At 34.2% G+C, this 27,033-nt stretch overlaps 3 protein-coding genes across 7 annotated transcripts; 1 reads left to right on the forward strand and 2 right to left on the reverse strand.

Moving 5' to 3' along the window:
* Nucleotides 1-219: 219 nt before the first annotated feature.
* On the forward strand, nucleotides 220-6,833 carry LOC105792767 (uncharacterized). 4 transcript variants are annotated; one of them, XM_052634678.1, is made up of 9 exons: nucleotides 220-447; nucleotides 523-634; nucleotides 1,221-1,411; nucleotides 1,518-1,616; nucleotides 1,695-2,113; nucleotides 2,534-2,642; nucleotides 3,497-4,142; nucleotides 4,450-4,584; nucleotides 6,384-6,833. In XM_052634678.1, the coding sequence occupies exons 1-8, from the start codon at nucleotides 313-315 to the stop codon at nucleotides 4,569-4,571; spliced, it is 1,833 nt and encodes a 610-aa protein (XP_052490638.1). In that variant the 5' UTR covers nucleotides 220-312; the 3' UTR covers nucleotides 4,572-4,584; nucleotides 6,384-6,833. The 4 variants fall into 4 exon arrangements, with proteins under 4 accessions (XP_052490638.1, XP_052490639.1, XP_052490637.1 ...); XM_052634679.1 differs by lacking the exon at nucleotides 6,384-6,833 and adding an exon at nucleotides 5,338-6,360; XM_052634677.1 differs by having other exon boundaries at nucleotides 221-447; nucleotides 6,375-6,833.
* Nucleotides 6,834-6,929: 96 nt separating this feature from the next.
* LOC105792768 (SCY1-like protein 2 A) lies at nucleotides 6,930-18,879 on the reverse strand. Its single transcript, XM_012621541.2, has 14 exons — nucleotides 18,158-18,879; nucleotides 16,207-16,311; nucleotides 15,708-15,818; nucleotides 14,759-14,941; nucleotides 13,012-13,138; nucleotides 12,516-12,577; nucleotides 12,304-12,390; nucleotides 11,864-11,950; nucleotides 11,508-11,621; nucleotides 10,346-10,474; nucleotides 9,813-9,875; nucleotides 9,358-9,519; nucleotides 9,147-9,265; nucleotides 6,930-9,014 (listed from the first exon to the last, which is right to left on the reverse strand). Exons 1-14 carry the CDS (start codon nucleotides 18,659-18,661, stop codon nucleotides 7,502-7,504), a joined length of 3,366 nt encoding a protein of 1,121 aa, XP_012476995.1. The 5' UTR covers nucleotides 18,662-18,879; the 3' UTR covers nucleotides 6,930-7,501.
* Nucleotides 18,880-21,871: 2,992 nt separating this feature from the next.
* LOC105792769 (vesicle transport protein GOT1) lies at nucleotides 21,872-26,009 on the reverse strand. Of its 2 annotated transcripts, none has more exons than XM_052634197.1 (7): nucleotides 25,909-26,009; nucleotides 25,600-25,657; nucleotides 24,478-24,569; nucleotides 24,290-24,370; nucleotides 24,102-24,199; nucleotides 23,914-23,995; nucleotides 21,872-22,120 (listed from the first exon to the last, which is right to left on the reverse strand). In XM_052634197.1, exons 2-7 carry the CDS (start codon nucleotides 25,628-25,630, stop codon nucleotides 22,082-22,084), a joined length of 423 nt encoding a protein of 140 aa, XP_052490157.1. In that variant the 5' UTR covers nucleotides 25,631-25,657; nucleotides 25,909-26,009; the 3' UTR covers nucleotides 21,872-22,081. The 2 variants fall into 2 exon arrangements, with proteins under 2 accessions (XP_052490157.1, XP_012476999.1); XM_012621545.2 differs by having other exon boundaries at nucleotides 25,828-25,985.
* Between the last annotated feature and the right edge of the window lie 1,024 nt (nucleotides 26,010-27,033).

Here is a 27,033-nt window from a genome sequence, read left to right on the forward strand (position 1 = left end):
AGACTAAAATACCAAATCAAAGTACAATAATTAAATGCATAAATTTACGCAAAATACAGTGACTAATAATAAAATTTAACCAAAAAAATATTAATGAAACTTCTCAAGGATTTTAATAATATACCTAAAGTATATATGGGATAATAACTTGTGAAATCACGAAACTACCCCTAAAGGAAAAATTCATTCGCTTCCAAAGAGGTGCTTGATATATGATCATATTAACTCTGAAACCTTAATCCTTTAGCTATCAGCTATACTTCCAGGTTATATTATAACATTTGTTCTTAATCAACAACAACAAAGAAAAGAATGTTCAAGAAGGCAGTAGAAGCTAAGGCTCAGCAGAGGCTATCAGGTGCCGACAGGAAGAAGCTAAAACGCACCATCAGAGACCGATTTCCCAGAGCTTCCGATGCCGATATCGATGCTTTGCTTCCGCCCAAGGTACCCCCATTTCATCTTTTTATTTTGTTCTTATAATTTTGAATCCTTTTTATTCAATGTGTTTTTCATTATTAGGCTGAGATTACTGTTTCCAAGTTTCAAAATCGAGTCCATGTGTATGGTGTAGAAGGGGGTTTTCCTTTGTTTTTCAATGTTGATGGCCGTGGCTCTGAAATATACCCTACTGGTTTGTTTCTTTTACTCATCCTTTCATTGCTTCTTTTGCTAGTTATGGTGAAATATACCGTCACTGGTTTTTGTTCTCAAGTGTGTTTGTATGGAATTTTGTTGGTTTCCATGGTATGTTAAGTATGAATGTTGTTCTATGAGCTTGGGTTAAATTAACCTAAAGGGTAGTCCTAAAATGGAATTTGATGGAGAAAACGTGGTTAGATATCTTTGCTTCAATGAAACTCAATTTGAATATTCAAAAGAATGGTGGAAATCATCAAACTGAATTTAGATTCACTATATCCTAACTGGAATAAAGAAATTTGGAGCCTGTTTTGATGTTTTAAAACAATAATCATAGTAGAAAAGCAAGCTACAATTTAAGTTTTATAGGAAAAGGTTGAACAATTTGTTAGTGAAGACCGTGATTTTTTTCCTTGGAAGAGAAGGCCATTGGAAATTTGGAATGCTAATGATATTAACCTCACATAAATTCTATTCAGAAACCTCTCATGGTGAACTTCTTTCATACGTTATGTTCATATTTATATATGTTATTTTTGGGTTTTGATGTTTTGTTATCTTAATTTTCTATCTTGCAGTTTTTGCTCTCTGGGAGCTCCCTGAAATGTTACCTTATTTTATGCTTAAGGGAGGTGAAGTTTCTCGATTTGTCATTGGAGGGGCAGATTTGATGTTCCCTGGTATTAGTGTGGCTGCTGAAGGTCTACCTTCATTTTCAGCTGGTGAGCCATGGGCGGTTAAAGTTCCTGGCAATCCAGCACCTATTGCAGTAAGCATCTTGAAAATTTGTCTGCTTTTCCTTTTGCTAGTTCTCTATACTCCACATCTTATTTCTATGTAGTCAGTGTTTGTAACATTTGATTTCTTTTCTGCAGGTTGGGTCCACCACAATGAGCAGTGCTGAAGCCTTAAAAGCTGGTTTGCGTGGGAAGGCTTTAAGGATAATGCACTATTACCGTGACTTACTTTGGCAAGTATAACTGTAAGCTAAATGAGAGATCAATTAATGAGTTATTTTGTTATTAACATGCCTGTGAGATCTTTGCAGGGAGTCGGTTGAGGGTCATTATGTTCCTAACTCAGGTTTCTTGGAGGATGTTGTCTTGGAGGATCCTTCTTTTTTGGCATCAAATCAACCTTCTGATTCATCTGAAGGTGCTACTTGCGAGTCCGATGTGCAACAAAGTTGCGTTAACAATGAAAATACCGAGGGGTCCATTGATGTAAATGGTGCTATTTCTGATGCATGTGCTGCCTCAATGCAAAATGACTCTGAGAATGCTGCAAAAGAAATTACGACGGATGCCTCTGATTTGAAGTCAACAGCTAATGTTGATGCTGCCAAACTGGATATTGAGCTCTCGTCTCTCTCCATTGAGGATGTAGATTCCCATTTGGATAGATGCCTTTTGCAGGCTTTGCATACAACAGTGAAGGATAAAGACCTTCCGATGCCTGGAAGCACGTTATGGTAAAATTACTTAAATTGATATTTGTGCGCTTATCTTTCTCCTCTCCTCACCTTCCTCTCTATTTCTTTGGAAGTTTTTAATGAAAGAGAGAAGTAAAAATAAGTGCATGAATATGCTTTGCGTGGCCACATACAAGAAATTCTGCATGGTAGTGTAGGTGGATAATGAGAATCAATTCTATGAACAATGAAAAGAAATTGAAAGTTAGTAAATATGGGGATGATACAAAAAAAATTATTGGGACATAAAAGTGAACCAAGGTGCAAACTCTCATTACAATCGTTTTCATTCTTCCTTGCCAAATTTTCTCACATTTTTAAATGGGATGATACAATATCACCAAAATTTTTGCTCAATTTTTGGGCAGGTATCACTTTTTTCTCCAATTTCTTAGTTTTTGGGTTTTGTGATTGTTGTAGGTCAAATCACGTGTTACCTTGTAGACCTTCAGGAATCACATTAGATATCAAGAAATCATCTCATAAGAAGTTATCAAAGTGGCTGCAAGCCAAAACATCTACTGGACTGGTTTGTTCCCTACATTTTTTTATTGAAAGTAGTGACACGATTTTTATAAACCGGGTGGATTTGTGCTCATTTTATTTGTTAATGGTTTGTATTGTTGTTCCATGTGGGTTTTACTCAGTTATTTGGATCAATGCTTTGAAGGTAAAATAGCATGCAGAGGATGCCATTTGAGGGTTGAATGAGCTAGACTTTATTGTTTGATGTTGCATTAGCCCTGACATGATTGAAACCTGACATTTTGGCTGCATCTTTGTATAAGATAAATTTATTGGTAAACAAATGTATTTATTCTGATCTTTACATTGGCTGCATCATTGTTTTTTTCCTTCTGATCTATTATTGCAATTGAAAGTAAGGTAAGGTTAAAGGGTTTGAGGTTCTATGAGTTTAGGCAGTAGAAAGAGTTAAAAAGCTTGAAGCTTTTATGAGGTAAAGAAACTAAGAAGATGGTTCTGAATTTCTGGTTGGTTGGAGAAACAACTATTTCTAAGAATAATTTGCTCTACTTTAAAAATTTATTGTTGCCAGAGAAATTAACTGCATTGTGCCTTTCCGTATAGTATTGAAAGTTCTCCAACTCCCATAAAATGATGAAACCAAACACCAATGAGGCATTGGAAATTTTAATCTAGTTTCAAACTGGTGAAGTCTCATATTTAATCCATCTAAAAGTGTTGTCATGGTGGCCTGAAATTGATACAAAAAGTGCATCCCCTAGTTCATATATTGTTATATCATGATCAAGCTGTCAAATGGCCTAAATCATCCATAGGCTTCGCCCTAGAAAGGGTTGTTGTGTTTTTCTATTAATTATTTTATTTTGTATTTCATGAACATTGTCAATGTTTGAACAGATAACAGTAAAAGAAGACAAGTACAAGAAAGAAGCTATGTTGATTTCTGTTAATCGAGGTCACCCAGAATACTTGCAATTTAAGCCAGAAAAGCGACCGGTAGAGAAAGTTGTTCAGGCTGGTGATTCTGCTGCTAGTGAAAGCCGTTCACAGAAGGCGCTTGAAGTGGTAGAGGTCTATAAGTCAAGTGTGCATGTTAATCCCATTTTTGCTTCTGTTGGAGCTGACACTGGGAAACTGTACTCAGCTTCTGAAGCTACTGATATTGTCTTCAAGTACATTGAGAAAGAAAATCTGGTGAAGCAAACAAACAAAGCCACTGTGGTATTAGATGCAACTTTGTGTGATGCGTTATTTAAGGGAGCCATCAAGAAAGGATCAACATATCCAACTGAGATCCACAAGAAAGATTTAGGAGCAACATTTATAAACCGTATGCAGGCCCACCACATGGTGACTAGAGGAGGTGAATCTGTTGTTCGGAAAGGTGTTTTGAAAACAGTTCAGATAATGACTGAACGGAGGCAAGGCAACAAGAAGGTGACAAAAGTTTCAGGTTTGGAAACTTTCCTCATTGATCCAGAAGCATTGGCATCAGAGTTGCAGAAGAAGTTTGCTTGCAGTACAACAGTGGCAGAATTGCCAGGTTGGTTTATTGCTTTGTCAGTTTAGAAATAGTAGAGCTGTCCATGAGCTTGGCTATCTGCCCACACACAAAGGCAATATACATAAACATATAACTTGATATTTTATCAAATCTGACTTGAACACCCTCCACCTCCCCCCAAAAAAAAAAAGAAAAGAAAAAAAGGCTACTTCAACTTGAAATGACTCAAACTTGCGGCACCTGATAACTCCAAAATCATGTTTCTTTTTGTATATTATCCTTGTTGCATGCATTTACTTGTGTTTTAAACAATCACATGAATGCAAGCCATTTGCACTGTTTATAGGTAAGAAAGGGCTTGAGGTTCTTATCCAAGGTGGGGTCATTGATGATGTTGCGAGACATCTGCTTGAGCAATATGGAATTCCAAAGAGATACATTGAAGTTCTTGATAAAACCAGGAAATAAGAAGTGATAGATGGTTAGTTTCTCTTCTATTAAGTATTATGGATCCATAACTTGTTATGACAAAGTTGCTAAGGTTGGTGCATGTGTTTTGTTTATCTATTTTGTCAATGTGTACGCGTATCTTTTGTTGTTGTTTTTTTCTTTTTCTCTTAGACTACTACTATTGATGATGATGATGATGGTGATGATGATGATGATGATGATGATGATAATGGGAAGTTAAGGGCTTATTTATTAAAACTGAAAACTAACATCTAAAACGAAGTAATCATTATTAATTTTAAAGACAGGAGCTTTTAGTTAACATAAATTACTCAGTGCAAAACTGCAAATAATAATTATTATTAAGTATTACTACTATAATAATAATAGAAGTGATATTTTGCAGCACTTAACAACAAAGTTGCTCCTCCCATGCTGCCATTGCCACAAGAGTGAGATTTATTGAATTTAGATAATCTCTTATCTTTTAATTTATATTATGATATTAATTCTATTAAATAGTATTATAATATAATAACCAGAAAGAGAAGTTCATGTTTTTCTAATATAACACTAGATAGGATACAGGAATCCATTCCATATATGCTTGTAGCTACATGATTATTTTGTACTGTCATTTTAATAGAACAAACTTCTATGTCTCATTTGGCGCCCTCTTGATGTAAGATCTATTAGTAATATTGTGAATCTATGTTTCTAACAGAGCATATAATTCCAGAGATCTATCAATATTTTTATGTATTCTTCTAAAATAATGTGGCAGAATGTTATCCGAATTTGTGAAGCCTGCATGAAATCTAATCTGGACCAACAATGTTTACTTCAAAAGCTAACAATCCCCACCCAATTCTGCCCTCTGCATTTGCCTCCTCTTGATGAAAGGCAAGTTTAGGGAAAAGAAAAAGGTGCTCATATCCCTCCACATACCTGGAGTTTGTGGGAATTTTGGAAATAAAGTCTGCAAAATAAGTGAATTATATTGTAATGTAATGTAACTCTTTTCAGAAGTTATAACATCAAGTGGAAGGGGAATGAACGAGCATTGCAGTTAAATATTTCATTTAAACCTGTTTATAAATTTCAGCTGCCAGGTTATACAGTAACCCTATGTTCATAGAATTCAGTGTATTGAGAGTCTACTTAGTCAACGGTCGTATTATCATATCATCCATCCATTATGTTTAGAAGGTTTTGTCATTGATATGGTGTGTTTTACCGTTGTTCTAAACCCCAGAGTGATAACATATTGTTAAACACGTTGAGTGCTCTTGGCTTATAAGGTCTGTGCATATGTTCATAGAATTCGGTGTATTGAGAGTCTACTATTTAATGGACGTATCATCATATCATCCATCCATCACGTTTAGAAGGTTTTGTTGATATGGTGTGTTTTACTTTGTTCTAAACCCCAGAGTGATAACATATTGTCAAACATGTTGAGTGTTATTGGCTTAGAAGGTCTGTGTATATGTTCATAGAATTTGGTGTATTGGGAGTATTCAATTGTCGCATTTCCATATCATCCATCATGTTTGGAAGGTTTTCTCATTGATATGGTGTGTTTTACTTTGTTCTAAGCCCCAGAGTGATAGCATATTGTCAAAAGTGTTGATCGCTCTTGGCTTATAAGGTCCGTGCATGTGAACATTGATGCTTGTCGAAGGCCATTTTAAGCAATTCATTGTTTGTAAATGCATGTTGATAGTCATATGTTTCCTCCTTTAGTATCCATATGTTGCATTATCGTTTATTTATTTATTTATGTGAAATGAAGAACTTGAATTGATAGAAACTTTATAGTTCTTCCAGGTTTTGCGAGTTAAATACATCGATGGTGTTGAGATAAGATAGTATGGTATAAGTTAGCAGCATTTTCTATGTCGAAATCTCTTGAAGATGATCATTGTGGCGCTTGATGCAACTGCAAAAGGAGCTTTGATTTTGTTTCATCATATTTTGTGATACAACAGTAATGGAAGAACGGCTTGAAATATCAAAACTACTATCATCTTTGTTATATCACTAAATCTAGCATTCTGCTTTAGCTTAAAGACAGTCTGTTAGGTCTCTGCTCCTAATATACTTCCAGTTCCAGTGGTTTGCATGCCTCGTTTGCTGTTTGCACTCTTCACTTTGGCACTTTCTGTTTTACAACTTCAACAGCAATGGATGGCATTTTTTTTGTTCCAAGTACTATTTTGTTCTGTAATCTGAACAGTTCTTTTGTGCGTATATAAGCGAAGGAGTTGATTTTGCCCAGATTCAATTGTCTAGCTCTCATTTTGAGTAACAAGTTTTTTTGTTTTCTTATGGTCTACAATCCAATGTTGTTGGAACTGGATTTGATCGATCAGTCGAACTGGTTCGATAAAAAATCAGCTAGTATACTAATCTAGACAAAATTTGAACCAACTCCTGAAACCAGTAAAAAAATAGAATTTTTAATTAATTAATTAATAATTATTGTAGCGACGGTTAAATCAATTGACCGAGTTTTAAAACATTTCTAAAAAGCCCCCAGGCGGAAAAAAGTAAAACAAAGTGAGAGTCAATTTTACCCAAATAAGTATAGATTCTGTTAGATGATAGGAATTGGGACCTACTCGTTTTTACGGTATACAAAATTAGCTGTAAACGATTTAGTACATGATTACCAATTAAACCAGGTAGATGTTTGAACAGTATATTTGAAAAAACATATATCAAGAAATAATAGAGTTAACACGCAAACAAATTATAACAAAATGGGTGCCCCCTCTTCAAACAAGCCCATAACAACTACAAAACAATGGCATCAACAATGATGAATAAATTTAGTTTCAGGGCCAAAGGTCTGCTGTACAACGTGGGATTTTAGCCATATGTAAACCACATTCAAAAGAATGACTTCTTTGTGTTTGCTTTAACAACACCAAATCCCTCACCTATCAAAATAAATCCAAAAGAGAAGGCTGTTGGGATGTAGGTGTGGCATGAGTAGCCCTTGAGGCTGAATTTGCTCCTCTACTGACCGCAGTTGAGGGTGGCGGTGCAAGTCTTGGAGCTGACTTGCTAGAACCAAATGTAGAACCAAGATCTGCTGGTTTCTGATTATTGTTCGAACTGACCGGAACTGAAATCCCCTGGTTCTGTTTCAAGAATCCCATAGAGCTCTGGAGATTCCCATTGTTCGGGATTGTTGCATTTATCGTGGGATTTCTGTGATTAGGATGTGATATCTGCCCTGAGTTTTGGTTGTTGGTGAAGGACCAATTGCTGTTGTCAGTGTGGTAGTTCATGTTGTTTGTGATACTTGTGATGGAACTGGATCCAGACTTGTTAGTGGCCTGTTCCATGGTTGTGCCATTGTTCAAGGTCCCAGAACTGTTCGAGGCACTAGGTCGTGGAGGCCAGTTTGCAAAAGGATCTAAATCATCGAAATTTGATGGGGATGATGTTCCATTGCTTGATGAAGCAGGAGGCCACTCGGTGTCAACTGCAGGGCAAGACGCATGCATTTGCTGGCTAGACATAGCGGACATAATGGGAGAATGAGATTGCCAAGGTGTTGGTTCACTTGATTTATCCCCCAAATTAGAGTGAATAGATAAGTTGGCTTTTGAAGGCTGGTGGGCAGTGGCAGTGGCAGCTCCTCGGTTGGTAGAGTCTCCGTCTTCACCCCATGCTGAGCAGCTTTTTGCTGGAGCCGCAGTTTCACTTGCATTGCTCAAGGCTTGAGACTGAACCCCACCTGCAGTGGCATTGGCAGCTCCTCTGTTGGTAGAGCCCCTGTCTTCATCCCATGATGAGCTGCTTTTCGCTGGTGCCACGGTTCCACTTGCATTGCTGAAGGCTTGAGACCGAAGCCCATCTCCAGTGGTAGTGGCATTGGCAATAGCAGCTCTGCTGGTGGTAGAGCCCCAGTTTTCATCCCATGCTGGGCTGCTTTTTGCTAGAGCCACAGTTCCACTTGTGTTGCTCAAGGCTTGAGACTGAAGCCCATCTGCGGCGGTAGTGGTAGTGGCATTGGAAGCTCTGCTGGAGGTAGAGCCCCACTCTTCATCCCATTCTGGGTTGCTTTTTGCAGGAGCCACAGTTCCACTTGCGTTGCTCAAGGCTTGAGACTGAATCCCATCTGCAGTGGTAGTGGCAGCTCCTCTGTTGGCAGAGCCCCACTCTTCATCCCATGCTGGGCTGCTTTTTGCCAGAGCCACAGTTCCACTTGCGTTGCTCAAAGCTTGAGACTGAATCCCATCTGCAGTGGTAGTGGCAGTGGCATTGGCAGCTCCTCTGTGGGCAGAGCCCCAGGCTTCATCCCACGCTGGGCTGCTTTTTGCCGGAGCCACAGTTCCACTTGAATTGCTCAACACTTGAGACTGAAGCCCATTGGCAGTGACAGCATGTTTTACATCTGGAGTTCCAGAATCAGTCGAAATAACACCCCGCTTTTCTTCTATCTTTCTGAGTTAAAACAAAATTATAAATCACATCTTCATAAGAGACGGGTAAACCAATAACAGGGGAGCGAGAAGAACTAAAACGAGGATAAATGGGTTCCTAGGGAATTCAACAAGCACAACAATAACCAACCACCTGAGAACATCTTTGACAAAGAGCATATATTTGGTAAACTGCTGAACATTCAACTGTTGGGCAGTGAGAAGAGGTGTGAGTAAAGGGAGGACATGCTCTGCGGTGAACTCAACTCCATACTGACGAAGATGAACGGCAAAGACAAATAATGAGCTGCAAGTCGCTAGGAATTTCCGAACAAATTAGAAACCAAAAAAGAATCCATCGTTACCTTCTTGAGAACTGAGTTTGAAACCCCCAGGGAACACAAAAGAGTAGGGGCAGAACGATCAACAGCCGTGCATTGTTGAATAGTTTGCAAGACATCCTGGACAGAACCTTTATCAAGTGTGTGAACTAAATCTCCCAAGCATAGCAAAGCATTGACTCTAACCTGCTCAAATAAAGCAATTAAGAGGCTAGAATGAGTAACTGAACTTAATAAAAATGGATTAGCTATGTTCATTAAAAGGCAACTTAATATAATATTAATTTCTTTTTTTAAAAAGGCCCCCAGTTCCGCAAACTTTGAGAAACAGATGGGTCTGTTACTTCACTCATTTACAAAGATAGCACGTGTTTGATGGATGATACGAAATAGCAATGTTTGGTCATATCATTACATATAATAAATCATGACTATATATTAAATATTAAGTTAATAACAAAGAAAAGAAGCATGCATACCGCGGCAACTGTTGTTTTAAGAGCTAAGCCATGAATACGAGGCAGAATGGCTTGTTTCACAAGCTGAAGGGAATAAAAGTACAATTTGAAAAATAAAGTTAGAAGCTTAAGATAAGCAATATCATCAGGAATTTAAAATGAAAAAAAAAATAAGATAAAATAAAAACTAGAAGATACAGATGAAACATGCAAGCTGTTTGATATCATAGTGTCGAATCTATAATTAACAGTATTATTCAAGGAAACTGCCAACGAAGGATCAAATCCATACTTCACATTTGATTCATTTTCAAATCCATACATCCTAGTAGAATATGTAAAATCATCCGAAAATCAAAGATACAAATGACTTTTACCCCTTTTTTAACCCAATAACCAATAATAACAAGCAATAACATCTGATACAGAAAGAATTTGGCAACATCTCTGATTCTCTTCTAACGGGTAGAATTTATTTACGATAAGTATTATTACACACAAAAAAATACAGAGAAAAATGGCGAAAAAAACTTCCTCTTGTATATGAGAATCACCTGCAGATCAAGTTGCTTGGCAAAGAATGCAGATTTTCTCAAAACTTCCTCTTGTATACGAGAATCACTGTCATCATAAGCTCGAACAAACATGGGAAGTAAATGGGATTCTAGGTGCTCCGAGCTTGTCTACAGTTATCAGAACAACTATAATCAAATGATGTAAACAAGCCTCTAAAAAAATAGGTAACAAAACATTGCCATTCCATAAAGTTGTCTTTTTCAGTATTCATATGTAACACGTCAGCCCAATGAAATTGAAAAGCATATCTGAAATAACTTACAACAGCAAGCTTCTTTTACATGATTTTCTCAACATTTGAACAGATTTTATTGACCTACTAGCTAATAAGAGTAAAAAGATGGCAAACCATAGAACTCTACGCATATTACATGAGCTGGTATGCCCTTTAGCTAAAGATTATGATAGATTTGGAAATTATTCTGCAATGTTTCAAGAAATTTTGTACGATGATATTATCAGGAGTAGTGTCTCATACTGTTTAGTATTTATTAGTAATTAAACCAATAGAGACAAGAAGACTTCGTAATGTTAGTAAAGCTTAAACAAAGTACACAAAACAAGAAGAAATCTTTTTCCTTTTTGAGAGGGGTGGATGAGGAAGGATGGAAAGATATTTGATCTATTGAACTACTATATTTTATTTTATTAATTTGTATATATAAGCTTAGTTGTAATTTTGAAGTACAATAGTTTTATTTGGAATTTATTTTAGGGTATTGGATCTTGGTTTCGGTTTTCCTTATCCTATTATGTTTTGTATTAAGTTTTTAGTTTTATATCTAGTAGTTCGAATTAAAGTTAAGCTTCTCTTTCTTCTAGGATAAGGATGCTTGAAGTCTATATAAATCAATGTACTTTTTGAATTGAGATATAAAATTATATTATAAGAAAACTTCAAGCAATATTAAGCATAAAACCTAGAACCATTTGACATATGCGGAGGGGCTCAACTTTAATATAAGACCACACGAAACCTAAAAAAGATAGGATAACACCATTTAAGAGTCTGCTACAATGAACCTTATGTGTGACTCAGCAATCTTTTTCCTTTTTGGGTTCAATTTTCTTTGTTTTCTTATGAATCTTTCAGTGAGAGCATTCTCTCAGCGAGCACCTACTTTGGTTACCTTTAGTTACCTTGTTGATAATAAGCTCTGCGTTCTTCAACAGCAACAACATGGCCTCTCCTGCAGCATTGCTCAGAACAGGCATAAGAACGGGTGAAGTAACTAACTTGAAATCATTTTTATCCTGCAATACATTTGAAGCCATCAGCTCATTGCTCAAACAAGATAGAAAAGTTTGAATATATTAACGGGGATTTATCACACTATTCACAATTTGTTAAAAGAGAACAAGAGATAAATTGAGACAATAACTTTATCAACATGTCAAAACAATCCTCAAGCAGTTTCTTTTAGAATTGCAATTGTAAATAAACAAAATTGCATGCTCTTGATACTCAAAAACCTGACAACGAGCAAAACAAGTACCTGTGACTCTGCAATCATGAGAACCATCGGCAAAATCAATGGCTGCATAACCAAATTCCTTAGTTCTGCACAAAGAGGTGGAAGTACCTGCATTTAGAAAATCTTATTCACTTGACTTGATTTTGTCTGCAAAATGCAATAGATAAAGCAACTGAACCATTAACATCTACTCATTCAGTGTGGTGAACCGGCAAAAGTAACAAATAAGGGAGAAAGATGACACTTGAAGATCTTGAAGAATATCAAATGCACATATGAATATCACTTCACAAAATCAAGAACAAGTCCGGTTTCCAATATCTCTTTATTTAGTTTCCCAAATATTTTTAAAGACAGACCCATGCCTAATAACTAAAATGGTTCTTAAAATTCAAATTTGTATTACAAGCTAAGAAAAATTAGGAAAGCTGCACTTAGAGAGGCAAAATAAAATCTCAAACCTTATATCGCAACACACGGGGGTCAAAATCTTTCCACATGTCAGATAAAGCTTTTAAAAACTCAGATTTCTGCATGTTATCCTTTTCCTGCAAGGAAACAAAATTTAACCCACGAATTTAGACTTTTTCCTTGCACATATTTCAAGCAAGTTACTTCTAGATGACTGAGTTTAATGATCATGTGTGAGACGACCAAAAATTCAAACACATACTAGCAAGTGGTCAAGGAAGCGAAGAGCACGCAACCTAGTGTCATCCCGGAGAAAAGGAGAACCTGCGAATGCAATGAAGAAAATTTATAATAATCAAAGTAATCCAAATAGTAGTGTTTAAATGCCAGTTTAGTAATAACCACGGGGGACTCATAGGATAATTCATGCCATTTGCTTTAGTTTAACTACACATAATCAAAATTAAAAATTGAGTTTTGATAATGATGGACCAAGTCTTTCATTAAAAGCACGAACACTATGAATACTACATAAAAACAGTCCCATTGCCATTTAAGAGGAAGTTCATATTTTACTTTTCACAGCAATTTTAATGCAGCAAAACTCAAAGTAGAGAGATTATCAAAACTCAAAACATTCCCTTAAAATATACTTGCATACGGGAAACAAACTCATCTATTCGAAAATGCTTTCCCCCTTTTTCTTGTTTTGGAGGACCAAAACAAAATTGCAGGGTCTATAAGGTTCCCCTTGTTACCAGTAAAATCCAGTGCTGATGGCCTGACAGATTCATTTGCAGAAAGCATCCTCTGTAAGTCATGGATTAATTCTTGTGGAATAGAGGAGAAGGCTTCATTGGGTAAGTATGTCAACGTATTCATATACTGCAGGAAAGAAAGGCAATACTCAATAACTGCTACTTTAAAACAGATTTAAAAGAAGTTTTAAGAGGTGAAGCTGAAATATGCATATGTTAACTTTATTGTTTTTTATACACAAAACTTAAAAAGAAAAATAGAGAAAAAGAAAGCATAATGAAAGTCAAGTATGCTGCAAAGAAGTCCTTCAACATGTTTATTTGAATTTGTTGAATTCCAGAGTTTCTAAGACAGTCTTTGCCTCTTTGAGACACATACTTCTCTAATTTGCATTAAGGAACAAATGCAGTAGAAAAAAGCTTTTTCATTGCCAAAATCACTGCAAAGCCATACATGTGGCGAAGTGTACTATGATGGGTGTCAAAACTGTCTAGTCTTATGTCAAAACTGTCTAGTCTTATGTCTTGACCCTTATGTCAAAACTGCTCAGTATCACCTGTTTAAGGCCCGAGATTAGCTTTACAGTTTGCCTAAAGTTGGTACAAAATGGTTATTTTGTGATTTGCTTCTTTAGCCATCATCAAGAAACCAGGAAACACAAAAATATAATATGGGAGTAACCTGAGGCCGAGATAAAAGATGGATTGTAAGTGCATTTCCAGAAAGCTTTATCATTCTAAACCCAGATCTTGAAGTACAACAGTTCTGTTTTATCAGATACTTCAAGCGGCAATGGATGACACAACTCTTGATTCGTTATGGCAAAAGGTCATCAAAAAAATTTGACCAGTCACCAATCAACTTTACCTCAAGTAGATGATCATATGGACTTCACACAAAAGATTGCACTTTTAAAAAAGTCATCTCAATGAGTTAAAAAAATAACTTAAGATTTGAGAAACATTTTGTACTCTCACTATCCCCTCCCATTAAACTGTAATGGTTGACATTCTTTTGGTCAATTTTTTAAACTTTGACCACTATTGTTTTAAACATTTTAATTAGTTAAAGTTTCTAAAAAATATATTTAAAAACTTAAAATAATAAGAAGTCAAAGTTAAAATTTTTGACACATTTGGTAATGAGGTTATTCATTTCACACATCTTGGATTTATCTTTTGAGTGTAGTTGTCAGTTCTCTCATGTTAGGGAAGTACTAACATCTTTGCTCATTTTAGCTAAACTTACATGTGATGTAGGACAATTGGTTGTTATGGTAATATTAGTATCTTTAGATTTATTGTGCATAATTCTAGGGATTAATTAGCATTAATTGAAATATCTTTCCTTCTTTGTATATCTGGGTACTAGTATAAATATGTTATGTAGCATAATGTATATACACAAGAAATTCTTTCAAAAAACCCTTTTTCTCTTTACTCTCTTTTTTTCTTCTTTTTCCCGGCTGATTACAGCCAAAGCAGTGACAGCAAGGCTGTCTTCTTTCTCTTCTTTCTTCCTCTTTTTCTCTCTCCCTCGATTTTACACTGGTAAAATCTCTCCTAGCTTCATTTTGTAACCCTGATTTGAGTTGCTCTAATGAAATTCTTTTTCTATCATAAGCAAAAAGGGTAACAGGCACTCAAAATGAGAGAGAACCCCTTTCCAGATACTAATGTTTAAAGAAAACAGAACTGGATTAATATTAGGCTATGTCAAAGGATAAAACTTTAAATTAGTAAGTACCGTTTTGACATTGTTGTGGCAGGCGAACAAAGGCTTTCGAGCAATTAAATGGTAGGCAAGGCATCCAAAACTGAAAATGTCAGAAGAACATCCAGCTGAAGATGCTTTACTACAAACCAGTTCAGGTGCAGTGTAATTCAATGATGGCTGAAGAGGCATCACAGAATCTTCAGTATCATATTCCTGAACAGACCATATAAAATCATATTATCAGAATGTGATAGCTACAAATGTATCATTATTGCAAACATGGTAAATCCATCAATCAGGATCAAGTACTTGATAAAAATGAATATTTGCAAAGAAAACACTAGTGGCCAACAAGTCAAAAAATGAAAAAAAAAATCCAAAAGAAACCAAAGCCTAAAAAAGTAGAAAGAAATTGACTTAGAATTGAAGCATTGACACCAAAGCCAATAAGGTGGTTAAAGAATGGAGTTAAAATGGCATTCTAAAAGCACAAACTGCAATAAATAAGACAAACATGTCCGACCTTATACTGCATCTATGACATGTCATATTAGAACATAAAAACACACATAACATGCTGATGTCATAACATTAAATAAATTATCAATAGTAAAACGGACTATGTAACTTCTATTTGAGGATGTGTCAGATATGCACATTTGCCTGACATGGATCATCAAAATTTTCCATGTTTATCCCTATATTTCAACAGTCAAACCTCCGTGCCCATGCCTACCAAATATGTCTTGAGCATGGATATTTCAAGAAAAAATAAAGAGACAAAGCAACATAGCCAAAGAAAATGGGTTTCTCTTCATATATTTGTTTCCCTTGTTTCATGTTTGATTTCAGTTGGGTCAAGGAATTGAATTGATATGTAAAACACACTGGCTTTTTCTTTGGCTTGCCTTCCTTTTCTCAAAATCCAGCCACCGTTACCACTTGAGCTAAACCTTTAAAATACCAAAGTTTCACTTACGCCATAATGGAAGGCCTGCACATTAGCACAATCACCAGAGGCTTTATCCGTTGAGGTAGCAAAACCAAACCCACCAAACTTCCAGGCTCCACTTGACGTAATCAGGACATTCTGCAAAGAACAAACTCAGTCGTCAGACACCTATACGGTGGTTATGTTTCCTACCCTCAATGATCAATATTGCAGCTCCAAAGGCACATAATTAATCTTTTCTCAACAATCAAGAAAATTGTGAAAAGAAGCAAATAGAAAATGTACCAAGGAATTGTAGGCCTAAGCCTCTACTAAAACAAAACAGTTAAAACTTCCGTAAAAATCAAAAGGAATAAGTAGGATAAAAACACTGCACAGATTCTACAGAATCATTAGTTCATGATAACAGCACATCAAAACAATTAAGCAGAAACAAGAAACAAAGATTTCGAAACATTATCACTATTCGGTGATCGTATTCGTAGAAATTAGGAAAACAATCTTAAGAAAAAGGTAAAAATGTAACCTCAGGTGATATAGCCCGATGAACAATACGTGCATTGTTATGAAGAAAATTCAAGCATTCTGCAATCTGAAGCAAACCATGTTTGACTTCCACCAAACCCATTTCCTGAGAAGGAGAAAGACCATTTAAATTTGCTATAATTATAAATTATATGATAAAGACATAATCTAGTGGTGTATGATTTAAGCACTAAGCATTCCAAGTGAATCTTCAACAACTTCTTCTGATATAATGACATGTCAAATATAAGAGACATTCATATCCAATGTTGAAAAGAAAGGCATGAGTCAATTTTCCAAAGTAGCAATAACTCTTGCAATATCTTCATGTAAAGGGAAGTGGAGGAGAGTATAGTAAAAGTAGTAAAAGTTTGCCTTTATCATATTTGGCATTTGGAAAATTTTTCTTAAAGGGGAGAGGATATTGTTCGGCGGTGAAGCTAACCACTGCAAAACCTCACTTTAAATTCACCAAAATTAAAAGGATTCAAAAGCATTACACTTAAATGATTTAAGATTGTGTTTTCCCTTTAAGCCATTCAAAATGCATTTTAATAATTCTCAGAATGAAGTTATAGCCCATAAACATACAATTTTAACCTTCTCTTCTCTCCACTCTTAGAAATGGTAAATATTGTTTTTACTACTCAGCTCCACTCTAGTAATCACTCCACCCAATCTATCTACTCACTTCCACATTTTAAGTTTCCAACATACTGTTAGATGCATTGAAGCTGAGGCAACAAGGCATTGAGCATGGCCAAAAAGATATTTTAGTTATAATAACTTGCCATTTAAGCCTTAGGTTAAACACCAAATTTTAGTGCCATATATACCTTTCCTCAATGCTGAATCATCATTGAAATTGAAACAACTTTGCAAGTGAACATTTTCCATCTTAGGAAGAACTAACATGGTCCACACAGGGACAAGAGATGTGTTTTCTAAGGTTCTAGTTTTTAAATTCAAAATGAATCTTAAAACATGGATACTATCAAGTTTTTAAGGTTCTCTTTAATTTCTTTTATCTTTTATCTTTCAATTTTCATTAGATGTACATTTACTAGTAAGAAAGGGATAATGCCAAATTCTCCACTTCTTGAGATTTGAGAGTATTCAACAACAAGTGGATCATAAGAAAATCAAGCATATAGACTAAAAATGTTTTGCATGTTTTGCAGATAAAGTTATAATATTCTAAGTTTATATACATATATATATATAGAGAGAGAGAGAGAGACATACAAAAACACACATGCATTGCACTATACTTTACTCAGTCGAACATATTTTTGCACCTTGCACCTGAGACAATATAAGGGTTCTAGCACCTTGTACACAAAACTGCTTTGCATGTTATTATTTATTGGAAGTGTCAGTTTTACATTGTTATTATATAATATCTTTCATTGCATGTCCTACCCTACCGTGTACTAAATTGTAGAAATTCATGTGTTCCCTTGTCCATGCTTCCTATACTAAATTGGATAAGGTGACTCCCATTCCATCATGCATGAAACTGATCCTGGAGAACTACAATGCTTAAAAAAGACATTCACAGTACTACTTAGAAGGACACAAATTGGTTTCTAGATAGATTCGCAGATTTGGATAAACTATATAAGTATGGGAGTAATTTGAAAATTGATATTACACACTATACTGACACCTCTACCGTGAGAGGTACAGTTCGTATCTCCACCAACCGGGACGGCCCCCCTCCGTGAACCCTTCAAGGCTATTACATGGAACACAACAATACCTACCTTTCTTGGGTTTGGCCGGCAGCCAACAGACGACACTGAAAGACTTTTCCCAATGAGTTGGCCCTCTCAACAACTATATAACCATTTAAGATTCAATCAATGATACCCAGCATTGGAGTAATTCGAAAATCGAAACTAAGCAATAATCAAATTCAATAATGAAAAAAGAGACAGTAAAGCACATACGATCTCTTTGAGTTCCTTAGGAACCTTGGCAACATTATCAACATTCCCAAGCGCATTAGCCACCGATGCAAACAAAGGTTCCGTAACCATAGCCATGGCATTCTTATTCTCATCCAAAGCCTGTACAACATGGACCACTCCGGGATGCCTCAGCCTCACCAACCTCACCGCATCCGCCCGTATCAAATTAAAAAACGAATCCTCCACCGCCTTAGACAACCCCGCGCACGCTCGCGCCTTAGACATCGCCTTCTTGTCCAAAACCCACACGCAAACCGTGGGATACTGATGGGGATGCGTCCCGTCACGCGCCTTGGCGGAATACAACTTCCATGCAAGGCCAGGACCGGCGGAACCTATCTGGTGGAGAAGCTCGTAATCTTGAAGAGCCTTGGGTCCTGTAACCTCTTGTACGGCTGATTGCACGGTTGTGTGTACGGTTTTCTCGATGACGGCAGCTGTTTTGGCGAAGGCTTGGGTCAAAGTTTTCATATTGATCGACATTTTTGTTTCTTTGGGTGTTATATTTTGTTTTACAAAAAAAAAGGAAAAAATTAAGGGGAAAAATGAAAGAAATAATGGGATATGAAAGAACGAAGGAAAGAAAGACAGGAAAGGGAATATTGCTTTGTTTATTGTTTGGATCAAAGCAATCCCACTCTCTCTCTCTCTCTCTCTCTCTCTCTCTCTCTCTCTCTCTCTCTCTCTGTTTTCTGTTTTCTGTTTTTTTTTCCTTTCACACCGACTCTGCTCTGTGTTCTTATTTTTCTTCTTCATGTATAATTTCGCTGCTTTCTTCACGTTGGCGCGGTTTTTTCCCGGGATAATATAATTTTTGGTCCCTTAACTTAGCAATTAAGTTCACTTTGGTGTCTGTACTTTTTTTTGTCCATTTTGACACTTAAACTTGACAATTAGGTCCTTTATGGTCCCTAAACTTGAAAGATATAAAATTCCAATATCATCACTTAAAAAGTTAAAAATTTTATATTAATTCTCAGGGTTATGGATATGATGTGATACAATTTCAGAGTGTCATATTCAGTGATTTAATAATTGAATTGGTGGTTGAACAAGTTAGGCCATTAGTTCCCGATTCAATCGATTTGACTGGTTCGACCGTCGGACCAATAATAATTAAATAATTAATTAAAAATTCATAAAAATCTAAAAATATAACACCGATTCAACATGTTCAACTATTAATTTTTTGTCTCTATTTTTTTATTTTACCAATTTCAAGCAGTTTTCGAGTCAACCAGTTCAACCCTTTGTTCAGACCATTATATTGATCAGTTCTAGATCCATTCAGTCCAATCTTGTTCAAAGATCAAAATGGATCTAGTTGCTAAGTTCAATGACCAAAATAGATCTAGTTGCCAAGTTCATGGGCAAAAAATTATAGTATCCCCTTTAGAGTTCGTTGAATTATACTTTCTATATTGTTATAGATATTTTTGGTAAAAATACATTTTTGATTCCTCTCAATTTTGATATTGAGCAAATTAATCTCTAAGAAATCGAGCAATTTAATCTATATCAATTTTGAAAGTAAACAACTAAGAACAATTAATCACAACGTTAATATTTTTCTGTCAATTATGCTCTCTCTTTTTTGGCATCGTAACAATTTTAGCTTGCTACATTTACACATTTTGCAAATTTGATCATGATTTAATAAATTTAACTAACAATATTTACATATTTAATCAACATTTATGCATAATATATAAATATCGATGGCTAAATTTATTATACCAATCAAATTTATGCATAATTGATGAAAACATTAATGTTGTGATTAACTATGCTTAGTTGCTCTCTTTCAAAATTGACAAGGATTAAGTTGTTATTTTTTAGATGGACCAATTTGCTCAACATCAAAACTGAAAGGGACTGGAATAATTGTTTTACCATTTTGTAAGTTATAATCATATTATAAATACAATCACAAATTAGATTAGGATAAAATATACTCCAAGTCCGTGTACTCTTTATATATTGAATTTTAGTCCCTCTACTTTTATTTCAAGGAATTTAGCCTCTTTATTTTTTAGATTCAAAATTCTAGTCCAATTGTGAATATTGTTAAAATTCTCCGTTAAATTTACTGGTGTGACATCTTGGAACAAAAAATAACTACTTAGTAGCCATGTAATAAAAATTTTGACATTGCATTGAACTAGAATTTAACAAAAGAATTTTAACGTTTTGGACTTGAATTAAAAGTAGAAGGACTAAATTTCAAATGTACAAATAGTACAACCACTTAAGGCATATTTTAACCTTTAAATCATTTATAACACATATTCGAATAACTTATTTCTTCCTCTTCATTTCTTCTACTATTATTTTTAATTATTATATTTTATTTTATTTATAACTTTATATACTTCATGTCTCCAAGATTCAACCTCAGTTCTTAAATAACCATACATTTAAGCTTTTACAAATATCTTATCTTTATAATATTACATATCATATTTGTTTTATTTTACTTATATTTCATAGAATATTATCATTTAAAAAATTTAGTTAATTTTAATTTATAAAGTAAAACACCAAATGATTTTGTAAATTTTAGTATGTAATTTTATAAAACAATACGTTTGATAAATATATCATTTTAGAAAATGAATATCCATTCATGGAAAGAAAACTATTGTAGTTATAGGAGTTTTCTCTTTCATTAAAAAGACATTTCACAAAATAATACACGTTTATCTATCAAATAATTAATTATTATATTATAGATATTATGACCTTTATTTTAATATTTATCTATTAAATATTTTTTTCTGGGTATGTTCAAAATTATTTTAATATTTTCGTATCATTTATGAATTTTATTTTAAAATTCGTGTCAAATAATATTATCTTTTAGATTATTACACTAATTATTATTTTAAATTGCATACTCTTTAATTACATGAGATAGTAGTATGTTTTCAAAATTCCTAACTTTCTAATAATATCCTTTCTAAAATTATTAAATCAATTAATTTTTTAAAATTACACACTAATTAATTACAAGAGGTGATAGTGTGTTGTTATTTAAAAAATTAAAAGGGCGCATTAGTTATTTTAAAGCATGATACAAGTTCATAAAAAGATTGATAATCAAACTTAAATACTTTATATTTTGTCATGCACAATTGTCATTCATGAATATGTGAATTTTAATCCAATAAATCAATTTTCTTTCATTCTATTTGTACTTCTTATAATTGCTCAAACAGACATGGGTGGGTGGTTGTACTATATTTTAGTTTGTAAACTCTAAAAAATACATTTGATTTTACAATAATTCGAATTAAGCAATATAAATAATATATAAAATAAAATAATAAGTAATACTAAAGACAAGCAAAATAAAACTTAATGAACTCCATATTTCTTTTAAACTAAATACAAATATTAACTCCTACACTATTTTCTTTACTACACTCGTATTCCTTTTGAGATCTACTCCATTACTTTTTCTTTACATTTTTCATTAGCATTCACATTTTGTAAAATCGAACTCTTTAATTATATGAAAATAATGATTAAAGATGTATTGAAAACTAAAAAAAAACGAAAGAATCCGAACCCGTCATCAATTAAAACATATGATCTTAAATGGTCAACTCAACCCAACTCTTCTCTCCATATCTCTAGTTCAGCAAATCAAAAACTGGTTAGACAAGTCACAACCCACAAAACTGCTAAGGATTAGTGCATTTACTTCTGTTTTTCTTTTCTTTTTCTTTCTATTCTTTGATCAAAAAAAAATTCCCTAACTCGTATAACAAGAATTTTGACATCACCGTATCAACAAGACATGAAAAAAAACACAGATCAGTCTTCTTCAAAGCAGTTTTCTACAAAGACTTACAAGTGAACTACCCTACCATTTGTTCCAATTCCTCTTGTATGTGGGGATTACACAGGTACACGCTTGCCCTGGTTTCGGTCTAACCACTGCACAAAAAAAAGTTGGTTCAAACATTTCCATATGACCAGATATACATACAAAGGATAACTAAATCCGTATCACCTCGCATGATTTTCATACGAAAGTATAAAGATATAATGATCCATTGATTACTAGAGCAACTAACACAACAAACTTTAAGCTCACTCAATGGGAAGGAAAAAGGCATCTATGGAAAGAGACTGATCATTGTTTTTATCCATAGACTGACGAGTGATGACTCGTATTTTCAGAACATTGCCGATTAAACTACATATTGTGTACAAAGCTTTCACTTGTTAGTCTATATCCATTCCGCCGGCACCATTTGGTGGTGCCAGCAAAGTCTTCAGTAAATACTTAAGATCTATATTCGTATAACTGAAACTAGATGCTGTGATGGAAGGTTCAATTAAAGTATGTTGCAGGCTTCTAAGTCGTAGGAACTGCAATAATAATGAACATCAACTCTTCTTTTCTCCTTTCACTGTTTTTTTTTCCATGAAAAGTTCTTACATGCATGTATGAAATGCTCTCTGTAAGAAGACAAAAGGTAAAAGTTGGAAAATAAAAAGGGTAAGTTTGGGTTTTAGTGACAATCTAAACCATCTTTATCCGTCCGCATAGGCTTTTTGATCATCTCCAAGGATGCTAAAGTAATAAAAAAAGGTGGAGGCACCATGTGTATACAATGATGCCTTGGGCAAACTAAGTAAAGGGAGGTGCAAATTTCTAAAAATGAGTCTATTAATATTTTGATATCAAAGAGGCACTCATAAACATAAAATAATAATAATAATTCTACAATCAAATATAAACATGGTTAATGTTATGATTAAAAGAAACCTTGTAGATACTAAGGACTTCTGAAATGCAAAGGTAAACTGGGAAATGAACAACCGCATAAGTACCAAGGGTAATGGATACTTTTGACAACACTAATAATTGATAGATTGTCACTGGTTTTTTGGGGGCAAATAATAACACTAGACAATAATACCCTCCATACCTCGATGAAAGGCTTCTAAATAAGGTCACATATTAAGTTCACCCAAAGTAGAAAAAGAAATGAATCTAGTTTAGTTAGTGATCTGCTTAGGCAGGTTCCAAAAGCAATCACTTGTTTAAGTCATCACTGCCTTAAGGTGCCTTGCCTGAGCACCTAAATGTGAACCTGGCAATATTGTGAAGATATTCACAAGTTCTCTCATTTTCTTATGCCATCACTGTCCAACACCAAAGAGAGAGCAGGAATCAATGGTTCGTATTGTATTAATATTTGCAAATGGCAACTGAACTACCATGAAAAGCAAGATTAAAACAATCAAACATCTCAGTATACAAATTATTCAATTAAGCTTTAGAGAATTAACCAATCCAATAATCTGCTCTTGTTATACGATTTCATGATTCCAATTTCTATTCCAGTCTCAGTCATGTTGAAACAAGGTATATTTAACATCCTCCTTTCAGCAAATAGAAGAAATGTTGATTCAGTAACTCATATATTGAATACATAATAAAAGGTTTCTGGAATTTACTTCTTTGAGCTAGTCATAGTTATCAATGTGAACTCAGGATAAGATTGTGTATAGGTTTTCTTTCATACTCTCAGATGATCACATTGCCTGGCGTTTCAAAATTTAAAACTGGTTTAGGATGTATTTAATATTTTGCGGAGATTTTAAATCAGGCAAACAACCAACCAAGAGCAAACAAAATAATAGAATAAAAGCATGCAGTTCCAGCAGACAGTTTATAAGTTATGAAGAAAATTACTTGACTTTCAAACTAAACATACCGTTCGGATAAATGGTTGCTGGAAAAGCCAACCAAGAATAGGTATCCTCTGTATAAACACTGCCAGTGTTGGCCAAAAGCCACTGCAGAAGGGGAAACACAAAAGAAGGAATGGTAAACAAGAAGCTCAAAAGTTAACAGAAGCCAAGGATTTGTATTGAATCAAGATAAGGAAATTTTCATTTAGACCTGAAGAGTACAATAAATCCATATGCCTCCAATATCATGCCAAGGATAGGCCACCCAATGACAACAAAAAAGAAGCCAACAAAGAACGAAACTGTTCCCTGCATTGAATAGCAACAGATGGTAAAGAAAATGAGCAATGAATGTATGATGCACATGCGAGCACGTGTGTGTATAAGAGAGAGAGAGACCTTAAAATTTTGTCGCTTCAGGAAAAATTGCATAGTGGATTTCAGGCCAATGGTTAAGGTCACTCCTGATATGAAAAGGATCTATTTTTAAAAAAAAATAAATAAAAAAGGTGTTATTCAAACATGATTGAAGGGGAAAATGAAACAGTTTGGAATAGAGGTTAAAAACATAATAACAGTGAGCTTACATTTCCCATGGCAAGCAGTCCCTTGTCGAAAAAGAATACAATTCCCATAAATGAGAAAAATACACCAAATCCCGTTAATCCTAGCCCAATTTCTGTTTTTCATAATTTCATATATTAATACAATGAACGTTAATAGAATAAAATGAACACAAAGTTTGTTCATTCAACTTTTTTTCTCAAAATATTAATGACAAACTAAATCACATTTAAGAGCACCAAAGCACTTCTACCTGCTTCCAAGCATTTTCAATCCCAATAACCCATGTAATCAAACATATAATTTGTTCAGCAAACAGGTTTAGTTCTAAACTAAAATATTAGATTTCAAATAACAGAGTAAACTAAATTGTCCATTATTCCTAGGAAAGTTTCATAATCTAAAGAGTATTTAATTAGCATTTCCAAATGCTAGAGGGTTTATCACTTTGCATTTCACAAACAATATCACTGTAAGCATTGCCAAGAAAGCATGGTGGACAAACTTCACCACCAATAAGATACATACAAAATTAAAGTGAAAAATTGGAACCGCACTCTATTGAAATGCCTCATTTATTAGAAGGACGAGAGCACTAAAACTTAGCCAAGGAAGATGGGTGCATATCAATTGAAAACCTTCTACTATATAAGCAAATCGAATGTAAGTGGAAGTTGTCAACTAGCAAAATTATATTCATATTTCACTAACATAAATTTCTTAACAGCTCTCGAGTCTGAATAACTCTACATAAGTTACAATAATATCTGCTACGTTTTTTTCAACTTCTATCTACTATTAATATTGATTTGGAAAATAAATAATATTTGATTGCTTTTAACAAGCTTCTCACAAAGCTTAAATCATTCCTAAATTTCCTCAATGTAAAATAAAATGAATTGAAAGAAAGTTCTAACTAAGAAGCAATTATAAACACGTATTAACAAACACCTATAAGACTCGGTAGAGTGAATATAATACCAAAGTCTAGCTATATGTATATGAACAGAATTTCTAGAGATCACACATTGAAATTTGTACCAAATCACCAGGACTCTCACAGAAATCATCACAAATTCATAGAAAGCGTTAATTTGAATGGAAGAAGCATTAAAGCACAAAAAAGTTCAACGTAAGAGCTTTACTCTTTCGATCGCTCATTTCAAAGGAAACCATCGTGCTGATTATTCAAATGCCTGTTGCCTTTAAATAGCAAAACCAAGAAAAATAATTCGAATCAAAGCTCAAAACCAATATAATGAATACGTGTGAGAATATACAAAAAAAAAAAAACAGATCTACGAGAACAGTGCGTGTACATCAAAAATTCAAAAAACAAAAAAGGAAAATAAATTAAATCACGATCTCTTTACCGAAAGAAAAGAAAACGGAACCGCAGTGGAAAGAAGAGATGGAAATTGGAGAAACGAAAACTGAGAGCGAGAGAGAGGTACCTTTGTATCTCTTGAAATGAAAAAGAAAAAAAAGGGACTGAATGAAAAAAATAATGCAAGAGCGGTGTGGTGCGGTGCGTTTATAATAAGCTGAGCCTGAGTTGATAAATTGGCGTTTGGGGTTGTTAATTTGATTATTTATTGGCTAAGGTTGTCATTTATGTTGTTATTCGCTGTCTTTGCTAAAGACTAAAACGGTTGATCGGAAAATAGCAATAGTAGTGAGATTAAGAATAAAAGGCCTAATTCTTCCGGAGGTCCTCATCTAAATGTCACTTCTCACTATAATCCAATTTTCGAAGGTCTGATTGAAATGGAGTTAACTCTAAATTCAAATGTGCTTGATCCTATGAAGAATTTGGTGGTGGTTTTTAGGGATCATATTGGGATTAATGATAATGATTCTTTGGAGGTTGGTGACCTGGCGAATTTTGAATTTGATATTTCAATTTCTAAATTATGTGGGATATTTGGGAAAGGTACTGTTATTAGGAAAGATCGGGTTATTAATAAAACCATTAAGAATTGTGGCAAGCGTTTTAACACTGTTAAAAACACCAAGGTCTCTTTCTTAGATTCAATGAACTCTATAATGACTTTAATAAATTCTCAGATTGATACCAAGCTTAATAAAGTTGTAATGGTTCCGAATAGCAAGCACTAGAGTACTGGAACTACTTCTAAGCAGTAGAGTTAGAATGATAGCTTAGTTGTTTTTTTAAGTAGTGTTATTGCAATGCCTTTTTCATTAAAAAAAGAGAGAGAATAAAACAGTTTTCTATAAAAGAAAAAAAAATAAGACGGTTTAAATAGCATGTGACAATGGGGAGGGTGTTTACATTAATAATACCCAAAAAAATATGAAAATGGAATAGAAAGCACATTATTTATGAAGATGAATTGTTTTAAACAGTAAAAGGTGGTGTCGTCAATATATTAGGGACATCACATATAAAAATATCTTAATAAAATAAAATAATAATATTTTAATTTAAAAATAATGATGGCAAAATGTGACCCTCTTTTCATCCCCACTTTTACTTTTTTTAATTTTTATATATTTTACTTTTATTATTTAATATTTTATAGTTTTGTAATTTAATTTTGTTTCATAAAAATGGTTGA

Source organism: Gossypium raimondii, chromosome 8 (genome assembly GCF_025698545.1).
Source record: "Gossypium raimondii isolate GPD5lz chromosome 8, ASM2569854v1, whole genome shotgun sequence".
NCBI lineage: Eukaryota > Viridiplantae > Streptophyta > Magnoliopsida > Malvales > Malvaceae > Gossypium > Gossypium raimondii.